The sequence below is a fragment of the Heterocephalus glaber genome, unplaced genomic scaffold (assembly GCF_053883595.1).
Source record: "Heterocephalus glaber isolate CG9 unplaced genomic scaffold, H.glaber_assembly_v1.0 deba00000470, whole genome shotgun sequence".
In the NCBI taxonomy this organism is placed as follows: Eukaryota; Metazoa; Chordata; class Mammalia; order Rodentia; family Bathyergidae; genus Heterocephalus; species Heterocephalus glaber.
In genome coordinates this window covers 3,246,927-3,273,433 of record NW_028258145.1, presented here as the reverse complement: position 1 = coordinate 3,273,433, position 26,507 = coordinate 3,246,927, and the positions used below count along the sequence as shown (strand labels likewise).

General features: G+C 40.0%; 1 protein-coding gene across 1 annotated transcript in view; it reads right to left on the bottom strand.

Moving 5' to 3' along the window:
* Positions 1-26,507, bottom strand: part of Vwa3b (von Willebrand factor A domain containing 3B) — a 315,053-nt gene that overhangs the window by 178,424 nt on the left and 110,122 nt on the right. The window contains 3 exon segments of the mRNA XM_087203240.1: positions 10,999-11,161; positions 12,681-12,931; positions 14,919-15,013. Coding sequence (XP_087059366.1) covers positions 10,999-11,161; positions 12,681-12,931; positions 14,919-15,013 — 509 coding nt within the window.

Here is a 26,507-nt window from a genome sequence, read left to right as displayed (position 1 = left end):
AGCCTCAAAACCGGACTTCCAGATCACCTACAGCAACCCCAAAGGGAAATGAGATGGAACACTCTGATACTCAACCACCTGGACTCTCTGAACTGGCAACAAAAGAGGATCTGGGAAAAATGAAATAAAAAATAATTTCTCAGATAACAGCAGAGATTGTGCCCATAGTGCAAAACAAGATTAATACATCTAGAGAGGACACAGATAAAAAAAATAGAGGAGCTGAGGAACATGATGAAATCCCAACATAGGAAACAAATGGAATTCATAAAACAGATGCAAACAGATTTCCAGGAGATTAAAAACTCCATTGAAAGTCTACACAGCAGAATGAGCCAATGTGAGGACAGAATTTCAGATATAGAAGATAAGATTGCAATTAGTGACCAGGAAAAGAAAAAGTTCTTCAAAATTGTAAGGGACCATGAGAAATTGATCCAGCATCTGCTAGACAATAACATAATACTGATTGGAGTCAATGAAGAAAGAGGAGAGAGTGCAGATGACATAAAAAAAACTGTTCACAGAAGTGATGGCAGAAAACTTCCCAAGCAGGGGAAAAGAACTTGACATACAGATAAATGAGGCATATAGGACTCCAACTAGCCTTGATCAAAATAAATCTACACATAGGCATATAATTGTTAAGATTCCAGAAACCCAACAGAAGAACACAATTCTACAAGCAGTTAGAGAAAAGAAACAAATCACATACAAAGGAAAGCCAATCAGAACCAGAGCAGACTTCTCAACGCAAACTCTAAAGGCAAGAGGAGCTTGGAGTGATGTATTTCAAGCCCTAAAGGAAAACAAGCTCCAACCCAGATTGATGTACCCTGCAAAACTGTCTTTCAAAATTGATGGTGAAATAAGATACTTTCATGACAAAGAGCACCTTAGGAATTTCATGAATACCAAACCAGCACTCCAAAAAATTTTAGACAAAATCCTAGGAAAAGACAACAAGGATCACAACCCCAGGAAGGCCAGCAGAATGAATCCACTGGGCAGTACAAGAAATTAAAAACAAAGGGGGAGAATCAAAGAAAAAGAAAAAGTCATGACAATGATAAGTCAATACATATCAGTTATAACCATCAATGTTAATGGTCTCAATTCACCAATCAAAAGAAATAGACTGGCAGGATGTGTCAAGAAGCACAATCCAACAATACGCTGCATACAAGAAACACACTTAATTCAAAAAAAACTCATAGACTGAAAGTTAAAGGGTGGAAAACAATACTCCACACAATGGGAACTCAGAAAAAAGCAAGAGTAGCTATCCTCTGTGTAGATCAAGTGGATTTCAAACCAACACTGATTAAAAGAGACAAAGAAGGACACTACATCCTTGTAAAGGGAACAATCCAATAGGAAGAGATGACAATCATAAATATCTATGCAGCAAACACTAGTGTGTCCAACAATATAAAACAAATATTAACAGAGATGGAAAGCCATATATGCACTAATACAATAGTAGTGAGGGACCTCAATACCCCACTATCACAAAAACATAGATCAACTAGACAAAAAATAAGTAATGAAATACTAGAACTCAATTGAACTCTTGAACAAATGAACTTAACAGATGTTTGCAGAGTGTTTCACCCCATAAAATCAGAAAACAAATTCTTTTCAGCTGCACACAGGTTGTTCTCCAAAATAGACCACATACTCACTCATAGAACATGTTTCAGTAAGTGAAAACGAATTGAAGGTATGCCCTGTATATTATCAGACAATAGTGTGATGAAATTGGAGATCAATAGCAAAAGAAACCACAAAAATTACATAATCACATGGAAATTGAACACACTTCTGCAAAACCAATGGGTCACAGAGGAAATTAAAGAAGAAATCAGACAGTTCCTTCAATTAAATGACAATGACAATACAACATGTCGGAATCTAAGGGATACAATGAAAGCAGTCTTACGAGGGAAATTCATAGCAGTGAATACTCAAATTAGGAAAACAGAGCGAGCCCAATTAAACAACCTGATGTTGAACCTCAAGCTTCTAGAAAGAAAAGAGCAGGACAAACCCAAAGATCATAAAAGGGAGAAAATTATAAAAATCAGAGCAGAAATCAATGGAATGGAGACTAAAAGAATGACACAAAAAATTAATAAAGCCAAGAGTTGGTTCTTCAAAAGAATAAACAAAATTGACAAACCCTAAGCCAACCTTATCAGAAAAAGGAAAGAAAAGGCCCAAATCCATGCAATTAGGAATGAAAAGGGTGAAATTACAATGGACCCAGAGAAATCCAGAGGATCATCAATACCTACTTCCAGAACCTATAGGGCAATAAAATGGAAAACACAGAAGAAATGGACAGATTCCTATATACATATGAATTACCAAAGTTGAATGAAAAAGACCTAAAAATTCTAAACAACCCAATATCAATCAATGAAATATAAAACATAATTAAAAACTTACCAACTAAGAAAAGCCTGGGTCCTGATGGCTTTACTGCCAAATTCTACAAGACATTTAGAGAGGAGCTACTGCCACTACTTTTTAAACTCCTCAAAAAAATTGCAAAGGAAGCAATACTCCCAAATTCATTCCTAGAAGCAAGCATCACCTTCATTCCCAAAGCAGAGAAAGACCCAGTCGAAAAAGAGAACTAGAGGGCTATCTCACTAATGAACATAGATGGAAAAATCCTTAATAAGATACTGCCAAATAGAATGCAGAAGATCATCAAGAAGATCATACACCCTGACCAAGTGGGATTCATCCCAGGGATGGAGAGATGGTTTAACATATGCAAATCAATCAATGTAATACACTATATCAATAGAGCCAAGGACAAAAACCATATGATTATCTCCATAGATGCAGAAAAAGCATTTGACAAAATCCAACATGTATTTATGATAAAAATCCTACAAAAAATTGGAATAGATGGTCTCTATTTCAATCTGATAAAAGCCATCTAGGAAAAACCAACAGCCAATATCATACTAAATGGTCAAAAACTGAAATCCTTCACACTAAACTCAGGAACAAGACAAGGATGTCCACAGTCACCCCCACCCTGTTCAGTATAGTTTTGCAAACATTAGCCATGGCAATTAGACAAGAGAAAGAAATAAAAGGAATAAAGATAGGAAATGAAGAAGTCAAATTGTCATTCTTTGCAGATGACATGATACTCTATATAGAAGACCCCAGGAACTCCACCAAAAGTCTTCTAGACTTAATAACCAAATTCAGTCAAGTAGCTGGTTACAAGGTCAACATAAAAAAATCAAAAGCTTTCCTCTACAAGAACAATAGACTCACTGAGACAGAAATAAGGCAAACAATTCCTTTCACAGTAACATCCAAAAAACTGAAATACCTAGGAATCATCCTAACGAAAGAAATCAAAGACCTCTTCTCTGAAAACTATAGCACTCTGAAAAGAGAGATTGAAGATGATATCAGAAAATGGACAGACATCTCCTTCTCCTGGGTAGGAAGGATCAATACAGTGAAAATGGCCATACTTCCAAAACTGCTGTATAGATTCAATGCAATCTCAGTTGAAATCCCAGCAGCATACTTCACAAACCTTGAGAAAACAATCCAAAAATTCATTTGGGACAAGAAGAGACCCAGAATAGCAAAAGCAATTCTAGGTAACAGAGACATGGCAGGGGGTATCACAATCCCCAACCTGCAACTCTACTACAAAGATACTGTGATAAAAACAGCATGGTACTGGCAAAGAAACACACCTGAGGACCAGTGGAACAGATTAGAAGATGCAGAAACAACGCCAGACACCCTCAGTCATCTTATCTTCCATAAAGGAGCCAAACACCCTCATTGGAGGAAAAATAGCCTCTTTAATAAATGGTGCTGGAAAAATTGGGCTTCAACTTGCCAAAGATTAAAACTAGACCTATATCTCTCACCATGCACTAAACTAAAATCAAAATGGATTAAAGATCTAAATATTAAAATAGAAACTCTGGGGCCGGGGATTTGGCTCAGTGGTTTCGTCGCCTGCTGCGCAAGCGCAAGGACCCGAGTTTGATCCCCGGTACCAAAAATAAATAAATAAAATAGAAACTCTGAACCAGTTGGAATAGAGGTTAGGCAAAACCCTTGAAGACATCAGTGTAGGAAAAGATTTTTATAAACAAAACCTCAGTTGCCCGTGAACCAGCACAAACAATTAAAAAGTGGGATCTGTTCTTATTAAAAAGCTTCTGCTCGGCAAGATAAACCACCAACAGTGTGAAGAGACAACCCACAATGTGGGAAAAAATCTTCACCTGCTGTTCCTCAGACAAAGGTCTACTATCTCGAATCTATAAAGAACTTAAAAAGATCAGACCTCCCAAATTTAAAGACCCAATCCAAAAATGGGCATCTGAAAAGAACAGACATTTCTCAGACAAAGAAGTAGAAATAGCAAATAAACATATGAAAGTGTTCAACATCACTGGTCATTTGAGAGATGCAAATGACAACAACCCTGAGATTCCACCTCACTCCAGAAAGAATGGCTGCTATCATGAAATCAACCAATAACAAATGCTGGCAGCTGTGGGGAAAGAGGAACCCTGCTCCACTGCTGGGGGGAGTGTAGAGTGGTGCAAGCACTATGGAAATCAGTATGGAGATACCTCAAGAACTAGGACTGGAAGTCCCATTTGACCCAGCTATTCCACTGCTGGGGATCTTCCCCAAAGAATCAAAATAATCATAGCACAGTGATAATATGTGCACCCACGTTCATAGCAGCACAATTTGTAATAGCTAAAACTTGGAAGCAGCCCAAATGCCCATCAACTGGAGACTGGATAAAGAAAATGTGTTTTTTTTATAAAATGGAGTACTACTCATTCATAAAAAATGTGAAATTAGAGACATTTATAGCTAAGTGGATGCACATTGAGGTGATACTTTTAAGTTAAAGAAATAGGAGACTCTTGTAAATACTGAATAGTTTCTCTAGTGTGAGAAACTGAAAGTGTAAATAAGGACTAAAAGGTATAATAGATAATGTGAAATAGGAAGGAAAGGGGCAAAGGGGAAGGGGAAGTTAGAGGGGTAGGGGAAAGGAAAGAAGGGAATGGAATTAATGTGAGAAAATTAAAATATGGAAACAGTCTTTTTAAATAGGGAGGGATGGAGGGGTTAAAGGGAGGGCAGGGGAAGGGGGAAAAATAAGAACCAAGAGAGATTATGTAAAGGTGCAAATTTCCAATGATGAATGTCATTATATTGTATACCTAAATTGTACCAATGAAATAAAATTTAAAAATAAAAAAAAGCTTACAGCCTGAACTTGGAAAAAAAAAAAATACAGTGACTACTGCTGCTGAGCGCCATCCAGTGGAAAGGCAGACTCATGAAAACATGACACTGTGTCCTTATCCACCTTATTCACTGGATCTGGCATTCGACTTCTGGCTCTTCTCCAGAGTCAAAATGATCATGAAGGGTAAACATTTTGAATCAATTCAGGACATCAAAGCAGTCACAGCAGTGCAACTAAAGACATTCTGAAAAGGGGACTTCCACAACTGCTTCAGAATGTGGGAAGAATGATGGGATAAGTGGGATCAAAGTGAGAGAGAGGATTTTGTGGGGGATTAATGATAATGTGTCTTTTACTGTAGTAAATTATTTGAAATTTAATCATTCACTGCATTTTAATCATACCTTTTATACTTATGTATATGTGTATATACAAAAGAAGAAACCCAAGGAGAGCCAGGTATACACATTATCTCAACCACTCTCTAAGAATGTCCTAATTGACTGTTTTCTATAGATAAATGGGGAAGAGGCCCTGGCAAATTTATTGTGGTTTAGGATAAATAGGTTTCACCATCTCTTTAGAATTCATGATGTCTTCTCTACTTTAATCCCAAACTTTCATGAGCTGAAGATAGTCACCAAATGGTCTCCCCTTAACTTCAAACCTGGGGCTTAAACTCATCTGGTAGCGAGGAGGGTAGACTTAGGGTTGCCCCCCATCCAACTGGTTAGGAAGCTCTGGTCAGGCAGGCTGCATGTCCAAGGGGGCAGATGGAGGTAGGAATGGCTGAGGGCCCAGGCTGGGAGCCAGGAGGAGGCCAAGTGGGAACTGAGACCCAACTCCTTCAGCCCCAGCCCTCCCCCAACATGCACAGGAAACCCCTACCTGTTCTTCCTTCTCCAGCCTTTCCTCACCAGCTCCCTGACTTTAAAACACCTGCTGGGAGGCGAGTAAGGGATGTTGTAATTCTCTTTCACCTAGCCATCTGGGAGGCAGAGGGAATAAACAAGAAACTGTGTTTTCAGATTGCTTATTAGGCCATTAAATTACTCTTTCAGCAAATTCATTCTATGCTTTTCCTGGTGATGGCATTGCCCCGTACAACACAGGGTGCACAAAAATGTTCCTGTGTTCATCACAAGAGCTTTCCAACAGCATCTGGGTCCATATTTAGCACAGGGACAGTCATGCTATCATAAGCAACTAAAGTGCCACATGGCCAAGACAGGGAACAGCATCTTCTAGTCCTAGCGAGCTCATACATCCTTAGGTGGCCTTGGAGGCTTGGGACACCCCTGGCTCTCTGTGGCATGCTGTGCTCCTTTGCTCTGGCAATAACCGAAGCATCTGAAATCTTTGTGCAGAAATGTTTTCCTCCCAGGGTTTCACCGAGCTGAAAATTGCTATAGCCAGTAGTGAGTCAGGATTTCCTTTCCTTTACTAAGGCTGTGCCCTTATTAGTTATTCATTAACTTCATTACTCAGCTTCGGAACTGCGTGACTTCAGGCCAACTTTCAGGTCCTGGGACAGGCTTAGGTGGAGGCCACCTGCCCTGCCCCCACCCCTGCACACAGCCTTTCAGCCTCTTTTTTCTGCTCCCCTGATAATGACATGGAGAAAAAGAGAAGGAAGCAAATATGCTACTTATAACGACTCCCTCCTCAATTGTCAAAATGCCGCTTAAAGCAAAATTGCCTTAGGGTCATCTGCTGGATGATGAGCTAAAATGAATTCTTTTATTTAATACTCAAAAAAGTCGCATGGAGTATGAATTGTTGTTATTATCACCCCCAGTCTACAGATGAAGAAACTGAGGCTTGGGTAGGTTAATTGACTTCGCCAAGGGAAGCCTGGGAGGCCCAGGTTGTTTGAGCCCAGGAGCTTCTGCCCTGGTTCTCAACCACCATGCTGTGCAGTTCCTGGCAAGGCTGCCAACCTGTTAGTGAGGGATGCAAATGCCAGAACTGTGAAAGCAGGGTCAGACAGGAGAGGCAAAACGATGGCCAGGGAAGGCTGTCTTTTCACTTCTTGGGATTCCCCCAGCCCCGAGGGTTCAGCTCCTACACTCAGTGCCAACACTGCTGACCAGCATGGGGTCCAGGAAGGTATGTGGCTAATGGGAGCCATTCCCGAGGGAATCTTCTTCCCTTAATCAGGACCTCTGAGCTCCTCGAGGGCAGGGCCCAGTCTCCGGGCTCAGCAACAGCATCCAGACCAGGAGCCACTTCCTCTCTGACCCAGCACTTCCCTAAATGCTGACATGCACTGAGCTAGCTAAAATAACATGGGTTCCATGCAGCCTCTGGAGAGTGAGTCCAAAGTTCTCCCTGCTTCAAACTACAGAAAATAGGGGGAGCCTTTATGGTTTCACTTGAGATGTCCAATTCTGTCTGGGCCTTTGGTTCTGTAGCTTCCCACAGTAACCTGTGTTCTGCCCCACCAAGGAGTCCTTGGTCTTTTCCCAGCTGCAGCTTGGGGTGGATGGGGAGAAACAGACAGGTGGTGGCTGCTTCCATGCCAACTGCTCTCTGTCAAAGCCTGTCCTCTCATCCTCAAGGCCTCTGGGTAAAAAATCTCTGCTCTTCAAGGAGCAAAAATGAACATCAGCCAGAATAGCAGCAAGAAGCCGAGCAAAGTTCCGTCTTGTTCATAAGACTTTAAACACTGCAGCATTTCTGGCCAACTCCAGACTTTGTATCTAAGTCCCAAATCCTCCCTGTACCTATGACAGCTCTTTCCTGTTTGGTCCATTCCTAATTTCCTCCTTGGTGGTGGCTATTCCTCATGGTATTGATCTAGTATAATTCTAAGATCCTACCCATCACCCTTGACCAGTATGGCTTCTCAGGCTTCTAGGTTCTTGTCCCATAGTCTTATAACACTCAGCAAATTCATCATTCTGGTCCTGTACAGACATCTCCTTTCAGTTCAAAATCTCAAATCTGTGTTACAGCTCAGAGATGGACTCCTTCACCCCTATATCTAGTCCCCAAACTCAAGAATAGCAACATTATTTCCTTTTCATTCCTTCAGTATTTAACAAACATTTATAGAGCCCTTGTTAGACATTAGGGACGCAAAAATGAAAACACTTGATGCCTGTCCAAACTGCTGCAAGAAAATAAATGAGATGCCAGTTTCATGGACTAATGGGGCCAGGTCTTTAGCTTATAGTCCAGCTCTCTTTATGAGATTACATAGATCACAGCATCATAGGATCATGGACTCAAATTAAACATATTCATGCCTGTCCAGTGGACTGAAGAGAGGCTAAGAGAGCAAAAATAGAAATCCAAGTGCCTTGTAGACAGATGTCCTTCTCCTGAAAGCAGAAGCACCTTGGTTAGCCTTCCTTGGCAGCCTAGAACTAGGTCTGTGGGTGAACAGCCTTCTTGTTCCCAAGGACCACTCACAGCCTCTAGTAATAAGCCTTCCAGCGCCTCCTAGCACACCACCCCTCCTCATAAAGGCCAGAGAACTTACTAACTTCCAACAGATGTTTGTCTTGGAACCCAGAGGATGCTGCAGAGTAGAAACCAGGCTCTGTGTTTACCTGGACTCTGAGGATGCCAATCCCCCCACCCATCAAACAGTACCTCAATACCTCACAGGCTGCCCTAACATGAACCAGGTCCTTTTTCACAAGATGCAATAGGAATTTATGCACCAATAATGCTCTTCAAGTGCTATTGTTGCAGCCATGTTTTAGAGAGACCCCCACAGTCTGCTGGAGCACTTCTCAAGACTCTGAGACATCCTCCCTCTTAAATTGTCCCTGTAGCTACAACACCTGGTACAAGAGGAGGCCAGTGGCCCATTTCTCATGCGGGCTTGATACAAAACCAAATTGCTGTGCTAATTTCTTTGATTCTTCTTAGGACCCATGAGGGAGATGCTAACCCAAAGCAGGTTGTTATACGTAGGAAAAGTCTAGATGTTTATATTTAATGTTCAAAAAGGCTAAGCCTTAAATCTTTTCTATTCCAGCCAACTGCAGTCTCAGATGAATTTGAGATTCCCTAGGGTGGACCACAGGTGCACTGAGCAGAGGGGCAGGTCCTTATGGGAAACTATTCCTGAATCCTGCCCCCAAACACATGCACAAGCATGCTCTTTTTTCCTCCTTATAAAACACAGGGCATGACATTTTTATATATGGGGCAGTAGCATTTACTAGACTTTTCCTTGGGACCACCCACAGATAGAGGCTGCGGACAAGGGAATTCAGTGGTCTGTATACTCTTTACATTTCCCTCATGTCATAGTCTCTTCTTAGGAGCTTTGAGGCTGCATTTGATGATCAGTGCTTGTGAGCTGCTTTCTCAGCTATTCCTCTTCTATCAGATTCCCTTAGAACTCACAGAGTTGTTTCTCAGTTTCTAGGCTGGAGTTGAACACCAGAGCAAGAAGAAGCACAAGCCAGAGGGAAATGAAGAACAGTGAGGCCCCAGGAGATCTTGCAGTCATATCAGGTGGCCAGACTCAGCTGTGCTTCCCACACCCAGGTTCACAGGCAAAGGAAGAGCTCACACATCTGCACACCCAGACACATGTCCGGAGCCTGGGAAATGTTCCATTTTTTGAATGCTTATTAAGGTGTCCAGACACCTTGGAATTTTACAAATGTTGAAACAAATTTGAAGGGCGGAAGAACAAAGTAGCTTGTATTTAGTTCTTCCTTAATGGAAAACATTTGTTCCTCTGGCTTTGTGAGAAAAAACAATGTTTCCAATTTCAAATCATCATGCTTGGTGTTGATAAACACAGTGACCAACCTTTCAAGTTTCAAGCACATGGCCTCTTTGCTCAAGAAAGAACTTCTGAATGCAGCTGGGTAAAGCTTGAAACCTACGGAAAGCCCAGGCTTCCAGAGTGGAGGAAGCAGGTAGCATGTATGTGTATCCCAAAGGCAAGCCAGCCCACACCCACCTGGGGAGCAGAGGCTGGCCATGGGTCCCCTCCTGCCCAGAGTGCTTCCTCATTAGCCTGCCGCTGCCCTGCACAGTGCCATCACAACTGCCATTCACTCACCATTTATTTGCTTTTTCCAGGTAAAGTCTGATTTCCAAAAGATCTCTTTCAAAATACACTTGTCAGTGCATTAGCATTTGAAAATGGATGGGTTCCACAGCTTGGGTACATCTTGTCTTGGAAAGCACATGATAGATCCATCTCTGAAGAGGAACTGGGAAAGACCACAGGTGCTGGGGCAGCCCTATTTCCTCATCCTCCAGGTACTATGAGGAGCCTCCCAGCCTCTCTCTGCTCCACCAAGAGACAAATCAGTTTCTCTAACTGGCAGAAGGATCAGGGGTGGAAGTGATGTGTTAGAGATGCAAAACGATGGCTGAACTCCTGCTTCCTTGATGCTCAGCAGGTTTGAGTAGGTACTGAGCTCTCCTGGCACTGGCTATGTGGGGTCTGCCCTGTGGCCACGATCACTCCAGAGAAAGCCTAGCTGGGCCCAGGGGTCAGGAATTTGGGAGTCTCATTTTGGTTGGTCCAGCTCTGCTACCCCCCCAACCACTATTTTGATCCCTGCCTAGGATCTGGAATCCATTTCTCCAAAACTGATTCCAAATCCAGTGGCAAATAGGATTATGGCCTTTGGGGCTCCTCAATCCCAAAGTCAGCCGAAAGGCAATGTGGAGACACTGAGTGTACAAGGTTAAGTATGAAACCACCTTGATGGCCTGGGCCAGCCATGGATCACACTTACAGTTTTGTCTTTCCCAGCTTCCAGCAGGGTGTCCAGGCGGCTAACCCCACTCACAGTCAGTGGCTCAAAAGTCAGTTTTTCAACCCAACTGATGGCTGCAGCTATGGATTGTGGGGTCACGGGCATGGCATGGTTCTGCCATTTCACAGGCGCTTGGGACACCCTGAAAGGAATGACATGGAGTGGTCACGGGACAGTGATCGATGCTACTGCAGCAGTGTCAACCTTCAGGCTCAGAGCCAGGGCAGCAAAGAGAAGGAAACAGCAATCCCAGCTCCTGTTCCTCAGAAAGCTACTAACAAAATGTGAGCTGCAGAAGAGAGATCTGACTTATTAAGGAAAAATGTGCTTTCTGAACACACTGCATAACTCCCAAGCACCGCTGTTTCCCCTAAGCTGTACTGACTAGGAAAAATGATCTTTACACAAGAATAAAAAACCTACACATTAACAAGTGCTTCAGAAATATTGACAGAAGTCACTTTCATGAATAGGCAGGTTTATATGAAATGGTCTTCCACAAATAGCAAGTTTATAAGAATTCACAGGACTGAAATTTTGCAAACTGGTAGCAGTTTTACTGCTCTAAAATTTTATTTCTAATTCTTTCATAACATGAATTGTTTTGCCCTTAAAGATTCCCATCAGTTTTCTGGGATTAAAAAATAGTATTGCTTTGAGTTTAGCAGAACATTCATTTATAAATCTGGAGAAAATGTGGTCCATCTATTTAGTTTGGGCTTAGAAATGATTGCTAGAAATGCCATGTCTCAAGAAGAGGAGCCATTTGAAGTTATCTGTGTTTATAATTGCAAATAAATTAGTCTGATGTCCCTCCTGGCCCACCTCTGGTTCCCATTGTATCCCTTCTTGTGGTTTCTCTGGGTAGAGAAATCTAGCAAGGTGCCATGTGCCACAGTAAACACTCCAAAAAGACAAGAAAAGGCTTTGCAAACTTTAACACTTACTTCCTTTGATCATATACCTAGTACAGAAACAAGCATCTGGGAAGAAGCACAATAAGCCATCATCTCTAAAGATCCCTTCCATTAAGCTGAAGGTAGTTTATTTAAAAAGGAAAACCTCAATTAGGTAAACAAACCTCCCACCAAGCGCAGATGTTTCTTGTTAGGGAGGTGTAACCATTGTTCTCTGTTCCAGATGAGAAGTCAGCAGGGAGGTCCAAATTCTCATGAATCCAAGAATCCATAAATAATTGATTTGCAAACTCTGAAATACGGGAAATTCTATAAAGGCAGCCACCTGTTGGTCTGATTAAAGGGGTCAACTCACAGGACAGGGCAACTTGAGTTGCAAATTCAGTCTGGGAAAACAATAAATTTTGAGTTCATTATCTAAGCTAAAATCTAAAACAAGAGATTTATGGCCTTAAATATGCATTGAATATGAATACATAATTCATATTCTCATATTTTGACCTTCCCAGACATTGAAGAAAAAGTATGTTTCTAAATCTGGTAATGTAAAGACTAAGATGCCCTATACAAAACAGATAAAAATTTTCTGAGATTTACTCATTGTGGGCTTACTGCTAATATCATATATTCTGGGAAATTCTAATACGTCCTCCCTCGCCATAGCGCTACGTTAGTGATGCTTAACTCCAAACGTGCAAGTTGTATGAAATTTCACTAAGATAAATGCTTCCTCTGGGAACTCACCATAGGATATTGAACTTGGTTATGTGGGCCACCTGCTCCTGGAGGACCATGGTCAGAGCATCTTGGCATAGACTGAGCTCCCCCTCCAGAAGGTCACCCCAATCCAGCACTATAGCAATGCACTGTTCCAAGATGATGCCAAAAATCTGCCGACTTCTGCTGGTAAGCCACTCCATCCGCCGCTTGTAGCTCTCCACGGCTTGTGCTAAATGTCCCACAAGCTGATAGATCAGTTCTGAGTTAGCTGTCAGCTTAAAGGGAAGCAAAAATCAAAACAATGACACCAAAGTAAGTCAGCAGAACCACAGTGCCACCACCAATTGTGCATTAAGAACAGTTCTGTACGTGACTCTCCAACCCCGCAGGATCCAGCAGGAAGGGCTCTAGTGTTTCAGCTAGAAAATCTTTGGCAGGTTCCCTACAGAAGAGGTGCTGTGATCTATTCAAAATGCAGCCCTCTTTTTTTTTTAATGCTTCTAGATAATCTTTTATTTTTACAGATTATCAGAAAATACCTAGGTGTACTTTTAAGAAGTTAAATAGGTAAAAAAGAGAGACCAGCAAAAGCAGATGAAAAAAAGGAGTCTCACTAAAAAGCTTCCCTAAGCACACACAACATGCCAAAATATTTCTTAAAATGTTTCTAAACATGGCAGCATGCCTGCCCACCTTTCTTTAAGGGATGCCAGCCCAGTCACTCATCCTCCTGCACATAACCTTTGTCTCCCTGTGTCCTCTGTCTCACAGACCAAGCCTCCCTATATCTGGATCACCTGTTCACTCACAGCTGCCACCAGTATCTAGGGACCGTCAGAAAGTGGCAGAGACTTGTAGGCAATTTCTCCCATGCACAAATAAATCATCCTTCACAGAGATCATACACAAGGGTACAAAGCTGTTCAGGGTGTAAGAAAGATATGGAAAAAGAGTTAAAAAAATTATATAATGAGTCAAATTTTAAAAGATCTGGTACCTTTTAAATTAATGTTAACAATTACCAGAACACCCGCCAAATACCCCAACTGTTAAGGGAAATGTACTTTCTAAATGCACTGTGCAATTCCACATTTTCATGCCTTGTCACCTTAATTCCCCAGCCTAGCCTCTCTCAAGATCATGCCTCAGCTTCTCTGCTCCTGCTCAGGGCCCCTTAAAGCAGGATTCTAAATTCCCTCGACAGCTTCCACAGCCTGGGCCACAACACAGGAAGCTCGCAAGATGGCTCACAGGGATGTGCAGGTGGACTTGGGTGGGAGTGAGATAGACATTTTTAACAGCTAGGTAGGGATTTTGAATGAGGTTCAGTAAAAAATAGACCTAGCACACCGAACTCGATTCCACAGAGATTCTCACTTCATTTCAGGCCTAGTTGAAAAAGTAATTTAGATTTTTAAAAACACAGTCAGCCCTCCATATCTACAGATTCAGCATCCTCAAATTCAAATGACCAGGAATGGGAAATACTCAAAAGCAAATTGCTTCTGTATTAAATATGGACAGACTTTTTCATGTCATCATTCCCTAGACAATATAGTATGATAACTGTTTACACAGCATTTATGTTGTGTGAAGTATTACAAGTCATCTAGAGGTGACTTAAAGTGCACAAGAGGATATGTATAGGTTATATGCAAATACTATACCATGTCATATGAGGGACTCAAGCATTTGTAGAGTTTGCTCTCTGATGGGAGTCCTGGAACCAACTGGATGCAGACACCAAGGGATGACTGTTTTAGATAGCAACAGTCTGGTGGTTCATCCATTGCCTTGACATGAATGATTATCTACATACAGGCACAATGGGACAACTGTCTCCAGTGGACTGTGAGCTCCATGTCAAGAGACAGGGGCACGAGATCCATATGTCAGATTGCTGGGGACGGAGGACTCCAGGCAGATAGGCTCCTCACGTTCTTCCCTTCCACCTGCTTCTGTCACATAATGGTAGCTTTGGCCTGGCTTTCACTTGATTTCAGGGATTCCCATCATTGTCTTTCATCCCTTATTTTTAAGGCGAAACAAAGTGTTGACATGAAAAAGTTTTCATCTCTGGTCAAGAGCATTCTGCAGTAATCTTTTTCAGGTCAAGGGCATCCTTTGCCAACTCCTTGGCCATGATTTGCATCACTCTACCACTCCCCAAAGAAAGATTTCAGTTTGAACCTCCCATCCTCTGGGACCTGATGCCACCTCACATGGTGTCCCAGGACTGTGCACCGAAGCAACCTTACTTACATTGTAGACTCGGCCATCTTCTGCCCTGTGGAACTGTGGGAAGAGGCCATCAGCATACCGAGAAGCCACGGGTCTCCCCAGAGAAGTCACATAATCTGCATTTTTATGAAGAAAAACAAGACAGAGTATTATCAAAGCTTCTTATTTTATATTATAAAGTAATTTTTTGACACCATTCGAACCCCAGTGATGCTTTGTATTCTGTTCTAAATCCTGAAGTATTTCTAGGTGCTATTATAAAGGTAACTTTATGACGTGTAATTTTTTCACGCATGAATGAATAAATAGGAAGAGCATAACTTGTTTCTAGGTTCCTTTGTGCAAAATGATTAAAGCTGAGGTCAAAAAACACAGAAATTGTTTAATTCATGAAAACTTTATTCAAGACTTGCACTTGTCTTTCAGAACTTTAAAAATTCAGCTTCTATACTCTTTAACATTATCTCAAGTGGCGGTTTAAGACTAAATGGGTAAAATGAAGGGTGCAAGTAATAGATTCAGAATAGCCAAACACAATGTGAGAAACACAAGATTTTCTTCTCAAATTATATGCTCATCAGTGCAAACACCCATTGCACGTGCATTTATTGAGCACCCACAATGCATTAGGAACAGGGATTACAGGATGGGTATACGATGTTGTCTGAAATATATTCCTACTTCTTCATGGAACTGCAAGAAGGCTGCAGGGGCTGTAAGGACTGACAAGGACTTGGCAGGGCAGAATGAGAGGAAAGGCTTCACCAAGATGTTTTGATCTTGCTGTTGCTGGCTTTACTGTTTGTTACTGTTCTCCTTATTACTACTGTTCACTCCTGAAGGTGGTGCTCTTGATCCCAGTACTTCCCTTCTTCGGCCTGTCTAGGAAGGAAGGTTAATGACCTACTCTGGAAGGGCAGAAAAGTCAAGGGTGTGTTTTATAGGCTCCCTGGCCAGGATCAGTCCCAAATCAAAAGAGGTGATAAAATTTACAAGTTTCAAAGTCCAATTCTCACCATAGTAAAGAGTAAAGAAGGGATACTTGAATTTCACTACCAATATCCCCATTCCACAGACCTCTCAGAGTCTAAAATCTATTTCCAAAGTTTCAACTCCTGCACATTGATAAAGGAATGTCACATCACCAGCAACATTCTCTCTACCTGGATATTTACCTGGACTCAGAGAGTGGCTATTTCTTTAGGCTTGGAGGATATAAGTCTACAAAAGCTCAGTAAGCCATATTGAGAGTTGAAATCCAAGACATTGTGAGCTCTACAGCCAATGATGGTAGGGTAGGTTTTACTGGCTAACCCTTATTCAATGATAAATGTAGAAACAGCTATTTTAAGGCATTAGAGAGCAATCAAGAACAGGCAGAAGCTGGAGTGGCCTTCATCCTCAAAAGGAAGACACTGACTAGTGAAATATTATATGGCCATAAAAAGGAATAAAATATTCAAGTGATAAATAAATACAAACTATAGTCTATCCATATAATGAAATATTATATGGCCATATAAAGGAATAAAATACTGGCAATGAAAATGTGGGAAATGCTAAGATATTGATTAACTTTAAATAAATTACACTAAATGAAAGAAGTCAGTCACAAATGACCATATACTATGAATTCCACTTATATGAAATGTCTAATACAAAAAAATTTATGGAGATAGAAAGTAGATTGGTTATAGTTTAGAGGCAGAAGTGAGTGGTGAGAGCTGAGGAGAATAGGGTGGTTTCTTTTTGAAGTAGTAAAAGTAGAATACTATTGACTGTGGTGGTGGTTGAATACATCTAGGCACATTTACTAAAGACTATTTAATTGTACACTTTAAATGCATGAATGGTATGTGAATTATATCTTAATAAAGTTATTTTAATAACTTTTAAAAAATATTTTTAAAATAGCTCTTCTAAGAAAGAGTTAATAAAACCCAAAGCTTTTACAACCATCCACAGCATCCCAAAATAAAATAAAAAATTATCAGATATACAAAGAAACTGTCCAAGGAGCCAAAAGGAACAGCAGTCAATAAAACAACCCTGAGATAAACCAGACATTGCAATTAGCAAACAAGAGCCTCAAATATTTATATTGTAAATATTTTTATATCTACCCATCAAATATTGATATTGTAACTATTATAAGTATGTTGAAAAGAAAGAAAAATATAATTATAATAAGTGAACAAATGGAGATCTTAGCAGAGGAACTGAAAGCATGGAAAGGAAATTTTATTTATTTATGTTCTACATTCTAGCTGTTTTTAAAAATTTTTTTAATAAGTCCATATTTGTAGTACATAATGATTACATTCATTATAGGGAGCTTGTACAAGTACATAATACATCTTAATTCTTTTTTCATCCCTTTCCCCTCCCATTCTTTCTTGTTCCCTCCAATTCTTCCTCCTTTCCCTTTGGCAAAAGCTCTATCTCCACTTTTTTCTTCAGTTCTCTTTTTTTCATCCCTTTTCCCTTTCCTTCCTCCCACTTCCTCCATCTCTTTTTCCCTTTCCCCTTTGAAAAAGTTCTCCCCAATTCCTATTATGTAGCTTTTATTTTTCTCTTTATTTGTATTTTAGGTTCCTCATATAAGACAAACTATGCAATATTGAAGTTTGTGTGTCTGATTTCTTTCACTTAACATTATGGTCTTGAGGTACATCCACTTACCTACAAATGCCTCAAGTTTATCTTTCTTTATGGCAGAATAGTACTCCACTGTGTATAAATACCACATTTCCTTTATCCATACATCTATTGATGGGCATATAGGCTGTTTCCAAGACTTACTTATTATGAATTGTGCTGCTATAAACACAGACATGAATGTATCACTGTAATATGATGACTTTAACTCCAAACACCTAGAAGGGAAATAGCTAGATCAAATGGAATTTCTATATTTAGGTTTTTGAGAAATCTCCATACTGATCTCCATAGTGGTTGTACTAATTTACATTCCCACCAACAGTGTAGAAGGATTCCTTTCCCCCTACAGCCTTGCCAACATTTGTTATTTGATTTGATGATAGTCATACTTTCTGCAGTAAGATGGAATCTCAATGTTGTTTTAATTTGCATTTCTCTAATGTCCAGTAATGTCATACATTGTTTCACGTACTTATTGGCCGTCTGTATTTCTTCTGTGAAGTATTTTATTAATTTTGTTTCCCTGTCTTTTTGTGGGGGGTACCGGGGATCGAACTCTGGACCTTGTACTTTCAAAGAAGGTGCTGGAACCACTGAGCTAAATCTCTGGCCCCTGCCTGTCTTTTTAATTGGATCTTTTATTGCGGGGGGTAATTTTTTGAGTTTTCTGTATATTCTTGAGGTTAGGCCTCTGCCTGAGGAATAGTTGGAAAGAAAAGCTTTTTCCCATTCTGTAGGATGTCTCTTCACCCTGTTGGATGTGCAGAAGCTTTTAAATTTGATGTGGCCCCATTTGTGGATTCTAAGTATTATTTCTTACACTATTAGGGTTCTGTTCAGAAAGTCCTTGCTTATGCTTATGTAATCAAGAGTTTTACCTATTTTATCTTCCAGCAAATTAAATGTTTCTTAAGATTTAGATTTTTGATCCATTTTTCATTTTAATTTAGTACATGGTGAGATACATGGGTCTAGACTCAATCTTCTGCATTTGGATATCCAATATTCCCAGCACCACTTATTAAAGAGGTTATATTTCCTCCGGGGTATGTTTTTGGCCCCTTTGTCAAAGATCAAGTAGCTGAATGTGTCTGGGATTGTTTCTGTATTCTCTTTTCTGTTTCATTGATCTACATGTCTTTTTGTGCCAGTATCATGCAGGGGTCTTTTTTGTTGTTACTGTTTTGGGTTTTTTTGTATGTGTGTTTTTGTCACTGTTGCTTTGTAGTGTAACTTGAAATCTGGGATTGTGACGCCTCCTGCTTTACTCTTGTTACCCAGGACTGCTTTTATGATTCTGGGTCTCTTTTGGTTTCATATGAATTTTAGGATATTTTCTCTAGATCTGTGAGGACTGCCATTGGTGTTTTGATTGGGATTGCATTAAATCTATACACCAGTTTTGAAGTAAGGCCATTTTCACTAGTACATTGGTTCTGCCTATCCAGGCACAAGGGATATCTTTCCATTTTCTGATGTCCTTTTCAATCTCCTTTTTCAGAGTGAGAACATTTTTGTTGTAAAGGTCTTTCACTTCCCTGATTAGGTTAATTCCTAACTATTCAGTTTTTCTTGATGCTACTGTGAATGGTATTGTGTTCCTAATTTCTTTCTCAGTGAGTTCATTATCTGTATATAAGAACACTGCTGATTTTTGTGGTGATTTTGTATCCTGCCACCTTTCTGAATTTGATTATTAATTCTAGGAGGCTTGGTGGAATTTTTTTGAACTTCTGTGTGGAGGATCATGTTACCTGTAAGTAATGATATTTGGACTTCTTCCTTTCCTGTATGTATTCCTTTTATTTCTTTCTCTTGCCTGATTGCTCTGGCTAATGTTTTGAGTACCATGTTGAATAGGAGTGGTGATGGTGGACATTCTTGTCTTGTTCCTGATATTAGAGGGAAAACTATCACTTTTTCTGAAAATGAAATTTTAGAACAAAAGGTTCTGCTGTGCTTCAGATATGATTAGTTTGACTCCCCAAGTAAACAATAGAGGTAGGGGAACATGGATGAAGTGGGTCCAGTGGAAGGTCATAGGTCACAGAGGCTCTTCCCTTGGAATGGATTTATGGTCTGGATTAGTCCCCATGAGAATGGGGTGTTCCAAGACAATATGGCTCCTCCCTGAAGTCCTCTTTCCCCATGTGCTGCTCACTACTCTCCTCACCACTCTCACCATTGTGATATCATCTATCATAGGCTCCAACCAAGGCCAAGTACTATTGGTGCGATGCTCTTGAACTTTAAAAGGTGTGATGAAATAGACCTCTTTTTTTATATATTACCCTGCACAGGTATTTTGTTATAACAATGCAAAATGGGCTAAGACAAACACAATACATGTATGGACCTAACAGCAAATCAGAGGTGCCAGAATAAAGTGTCAGTGTATCTGACACTTCCTCATCACTGGAACAAAACACCTGACACCTCCAACTTAAAGGAAGAGAACTTTATTTTGGTTCACAGTTTCAATAGATTCAGTATGTGGTTCCCAGCTCCAAGACAGAAACATTATAGCAGAACATAATTTCAATGGAAAGCTGTTCAATCCAAGGTGCCCAGGAAGCAGAAAAAGATAGGAGGATCTTGGGTTGAGAATATACTCTTCCAAGTCATGCCTTCAGGAACCCACCCCCCTTCCAACCAGTCCTACCTCCAAATGTGAGACTTTCAAGGAACATTTTAGATCTAAAACATAACAGTCAGTAACCATGAAAAAAAATCTGTCAAGAGAAATTACCCAATCTGAAGGGCAAATTTAATTATACTTATATTAAAGAATAGAGTTTCAGTGATCTGTGGGACAACATCAGGATATTTAGCATAACTCTTACTGGAGTCTCAAAAGAAAATATAGATTAGGAGAAATAATAGTTGGAAATTTCTATAATTCTATTTAACAAAAACTTACAGATCCAAGAAGCTTAGCACATCCCATGCAATATAAATACATAGAAAACCAAACAAAAACATACCATAATAAAGACTAGTACAATAGCTGCAAGCCAAGAATAAAGAGAAAAACTCTTAAAAATAGCCACAGGAAAAGTTATGTATTAGATGCATTACATGCAAAAGAAAGGTTTTATGAATATGACTGATTTTTCAGATAAAAAAATAGAAGTCACAGAACAATAGATTTATATGTTGTAAGGTCAGAAAGAAAACAAATTTCAACAATAATTTTATATCCAGCAAAAAAAGTCCTTTAAGAATGAATGTAACAGCTTCTCACTGCCTGGTATGTTGAAGAAATCATACTTTTTCCTGTTCTTCCAATAAGTTCAACTAAAATCCAGATAGATAGATAGATAGCTAGATAGATAGATAGATAGATAGACAGACAGACAGACAGACAAATCACTCTAAAAGCTGGAAATGTAAAAAGTTGGAGGTAGTTTGACCATGAATCGTAGGAGCCCCCCCACAAAAAAAGTACTGCTATGCTTTATATCTGGGTTTTCCCTGAAAGTCTCAGACACTCAAAGGGGAGGCTTTTGGAAAGTGATTGGATTATGGGGGCTTATAACTGACTTGCTGATAGAAGGTGGGGCCTAGTCAGAAGAGGCAGGTCACTGTGGGCATGACCCAGAAGGTTATATCCCCCTTCCTGGATCCTCTCTTGACTCTCTCTTCTTGTACACCATGCTATGAGCAGCCTTCCTCCACCATGCCCCTCCACCATGCTGTTCTGTCTTGGAGCCAGATGCCTATGGACTGAATCCTCTGTAAACTGAACCAAAATAAATGTCTCCTTCCTTAAGCTGTGAGTGTTGGGTATTTTGTTCCAGCAATAAGGGAAATAACTAAGACAGGTACTCTACTCCAGCCAAACACCAGAGAAAAAACTGTAGCACTACTCCTTGACCCTGCACACACATACACCCTAGCAAAAGTGGAGAGTTGAAACTCGTGCCCTTGCCAGGGTATATAATAAATGCCACAAACTTTTCCAAGGGCAGCACCAAAGAAGGAACAATGGGGAGCTAGGACCACCTGCATTCTTGCTGGTCAGTAACTAGCTCCCACATCAGAATGTCAGTGAGGACCACATAGGTGAACTGGACTTCCTGCCCCACTAGACATTAATGAAGTATCCCTTCCTTTTCTCACTGGGGTGGTATCAGAGCAAGATGTTCTCCAACACTCAAAGATTCACCTCTCAGCCCCATCCAGGGTGATATTAGTGAAAGCCTAGAGAGTCTGAGCTGCTATCCTGAACAAGGAGCCCCTCTTCCTGTAGATGTCACAGGGGCGGTGGGAAGAACCTGGACTTCTATCCCCATCAAAAAACTATACTGAAATGCCTTCATTTATCCACCAGAGAACACAGAAGTAAGAAAGATCCAGAGTCAAATCATAAAATACCCAAATGTCTGTTTCAATTTAAAAAAATCACTTATCATCCTGAAAGCCAGGAAAATCTCAAATTTAACGAAAAAGCACAATCAACAATATTGACACATGGTAGAAGGAAAGCAAAGACCATAAAAAAACTTTATCAAGCAATTATAAACATGCCTGAAATGAATAAAAACATATGAAATTTCAGCAAAAAGCCCCAGGAGATACATAGACGAACCAAATGGAAATATATATCAGAACAACCAAAAAACAGAATAATAAAAGAATGAAAACTCCATGGATGGACTCAGGAGAAAAATGGAGAAAAAAAAAGAATGAATAAGCTTGAATACAGAATAGAAATCACTCAACTTAAATGATCAAGATAAAATAAACTGAAAAATATGAACAGGATCTCATAGACATGCAGGATTAAGAAAAACATAAAGGTCTAATATTCAAGTCATTGGAATGTCAGAAGGAGAAGAGAAAAAAGTACTAAATGAAAGAAAGGGTGAAAAAGACAACATTCAAGAAGATAAGAGAAATTCAAAGAGAATAAATCCAAAGAAATCCACCCAAGGCACAACATATAAAACCTCTGAAAACTAAAGACAGAAATAAATCTTGACATCCCGGTGCAGACAGGCAGGTCTGCACATGCCCTACGGAGGTTGTGAGTCACACACAACACACCGAATCAGCCCACGTCGCAGCAACAGCCACCTGATTCCACACTACAAAGACACAGAGGACACTAGACCACCAGAACACTGTACTGAGTCCCGCCGCTCCTGGCCCAGAGGTAGGGGCTTCTGAGCAGCCATCCCACTGCTCCTGGTCCAGAGGAAGGGGTTTCCCGGCCACCATCCCTCCCGCTGCTACTAGCCCACAGGAAAGGTCTTTTGGGCCACCATCCATACCTCTGCTCCCGGCCCCTGTCCCACCTCTCCCAGCTCAGAGGAGGTAATCCATGTAGGCGCTAACAGCCCCCCACCCCAGTCGAAATGAGAAAACACGTAAATAAGTCTCAAAGCCAGACTTCCAGATCACCTACAGCAACCACAAAGGGAAATGAGATGGAACACTCTGATACTCAACCACCTGGACCCACTGAACTGGCAACAAAAGGGGACCTGGAAAAAATGAAATCAGAAATAATTTCTCAGAAAACAGGAGAAACTGTGCTCCTAGTGGAAGACATGATTAATAAATCTAGAGAGGAGCTCAGAAACATGATGGAATCCCAACATAGGAAACAAATGGAATTCATAAAACAGATGCAAATAGATTTCCAGGACATGAAAAACTCCACTGAAAGTCTACACAGCAGAATGAGCCAATGTGAGGACAGAATTTCAGATATAGAAGATAAGATTGCAATTAGTGACCAGGAAAAGAAAAATTGCTTCAAAATTATAAGGGAACATGAGAAATCAATCCGGCAGCTGCTAGATGATGCAAAGAAGGATAACATAAGACTGATTGGAGTCAATGAAGAAACAGGAGAGAGTGCAGATGACATAAAAAAAACTCTTCACAGAAATAATGGCAGAAAACTTCCCAAGCAGGGGAAAAGAGCTTGACATAAAGATAAGTGAGGCATATAGGACTCCAAATAGCCTTGATCAAAAAAAATCTACACATAGGCATATAATTGTTAAGATTCCAGAAACTCAAGAGAAAAGCAAAGTTCTACAAGCAGTTAGAGAAAAGAAACAAACCACGTACAAAGGAAAGCCCATCAGAATCACAGCAGACTTCTCAACACAAACCATCAAGGCAAGAAGAGCTTGGAGTGACATGTTCCAAGCCCTAAAAGAAAACAGCTTCCAACCCAGATTGATGTACCCTGCAAAACTATCTTTCAAAATGGAGCACCTTAGGAACTTCATGAATATCAAACCAGCACTCCAAAAAATTTTACACAATATCCTAGGAACAGACATTGAGGATCACAACCCCAGGAAGCAAAGCAGAATGAACCCATCTGGCATGGCAAGAAATTAAATGTAAAGGGAGAGAACCCAACAAAAAGAAAAAGTCATGGCAATGACAAGTCAATATGTTTCAGTTATAACCATCAACGTTAATGGTCTCAAGTCACTAATCAAAAGAAATAGACTGGCAGAATGGGTCAAGAAGCAAAATCCAACAATATGCTGCATACAAAAACACACTTAATTCAAAAGGAAACTCATAGACTGAAAGTTAAAGGGTGGAAAACAATACTCCATGCCACAGGAACCCGAAAAAAAGCAGGAGTAGCTATCCTCTTGGCAGATCAAGTAGATTTCAAACCAACACTCATTAAGAGAGATGAAGAAGGACACTACATCCTTGTAAAGGGAACAATCCAACAGGAAGAGATGACAATCATAAATATCTATGCACCAAACACTAGTGCACCCAATTCTATGAAACAAATACTGACGGACATGAAAAGTCCTATATGCACTAATACAATTGTAGTGGGGGACCTCAACACCCCACTGTCACAAATAGATAGATCAACTAGACTAAAAATAAGTAATGAAATACTAGAACTCAATCGAACTCTTGAACAAATGAACTTAACAGATGTTTGCAGAGTCTTCCACCCCACAACATCAGAATACACATTCTTCTCAGCTGCACGTGGCTCATTCTCAAAAATAGACCACATACTCACACACAGAACATGTTTAAGGAAGGGCAAAGGAATTGAAGTTATCCCCTGTATATTATCAGACCATAGTGAGATGAAATTGGAGATCCATAGCAAAAGGAACTTGAAAAATTTCATAAACACGTGGAAATTGAACAACACACTTCTGAATAACCAATGGGTCACACAGGAAATTAAAGAAGAAATCAGACAGTTCCTACAATTAAATGACAATGACAATACAACATATCAGAATCTATGGGACACAGTGAAAGCAGTTTTAGGAGGGAAATTCATAGCAGTGAATACACATATTAGGAAAACAGACTGAGCCCAATTAAACAACCTGATGCTGAACCTCAAGCTTCTAGAAAAAGAAGAGCAGGACAACCCCAAAGCTCATACAAGGGAGGAAATTATAAAGATCAGAGGAGAAATCAATACAATGGAGACTAAGAGAACGATACAAAAAATCAATGAAGCCAAGAGTTGGTTCTTCAAAAGAATCAACAAAATTGGGAAACGCTTAGCCAACCTTATCAGAAAAAGGAAAGAAAAGGCCCAAATCCATGCAATTAGGAATGAAAAGGGTCAAATTACAACAGACCCAGCAGAAATCCAGAGGATCATCAATATCTACTTCCAGAACCTATACTCCAATAAGATGGACAACACAGAATAAATGGACAGATTCCTAGATACAAATGAATTACCAAAGTCAAATGAAGAAGACCTAAAAATTCTGAACAACACAATATCAACCAATGAAATTGAAAATGTAATTAAAAACTTATCAACTAAGAAAAGCCCAGGCCCTGATGGCTTCACTGCTGAATTCTACAAGACATTTAGAGAGGAACTACTGCCACTACTGGTTAAACTCTTCAATGAAATTGAAAGGGAAGCAATACTCCCAAATTCATTCCTGGAAGCAAGCATCCCCATGATCCCCAAAGCAGAGGAAGACCCAACCGAAAAGGAGAACTATAGGCCAATCTCACTAATGAACATAGATGCAAAAATCCTTAATAAGATACTGGCAAACAGAATGCAGAAGATCATCAAGAAGATCATACACCCTGATCAAGTGGGATTCATCCCAGGGATGCAGGGATGGTTCAACATACGAAAATCAATCAGTGTAATATATTATATCAATAGCACTAAGGACAAAAACCATATGATTATCTCCATAGACACAGAAAAAGTATTTGACAAAATCCAACATGTATTTATCATAAAAACCCTACAAAAAATTGGAATACATGGTCTCTACCTCAAATTGATAAAAGCCATCTATGAAATACCAATAGCCAATATCATACTAAATGGTAAAAAACTGAAATCTTTCACAGTCAAATCAGGAACAAGACAAGGATGTCCACTATCACCACTCTTGTTCAATATAGTTCTGGAAACATTAGCCACGGCAATTAGACAACAGAAAGAAATAAAAGGAATAAAGATAGGAAATGAAGAAGTCAAATTGTCATTCTTTGCAGATGATATGATACTCTATATAGAAGACCCCAAGAACTCCACCAAAAGTCTTCTAGACTTAATAACCAAATTCAGTCAAGTAGCTGGTTACAAGGTCAACACACAAAAATCAATAGCTTTCCTCTACACCAATGACAGACTCACTGACAGAGAAATAGGGCAAATAATTCCTTTCACAATAGCATCCAAAAAACTGAAATACCTAGGAATCATCCTAACAAAAGAAATCAAAGACCTCTTCTCTGAAAACTATGGCACTCTGAAAACAGAGATTGAAGATGATATCAGAAAATGGACAGACATCCCCTGCTCCTGGGTAGGAAGGATTAATATAGTGAAAATGGCCATACTTCCAAAACTGCTCTATAGATTTAATGCAATTCCACTTGAGATCCCAGCAGCATACTTCACGGACCCTGAGAAAGCAATCCAAAAATTCATTTGGAACA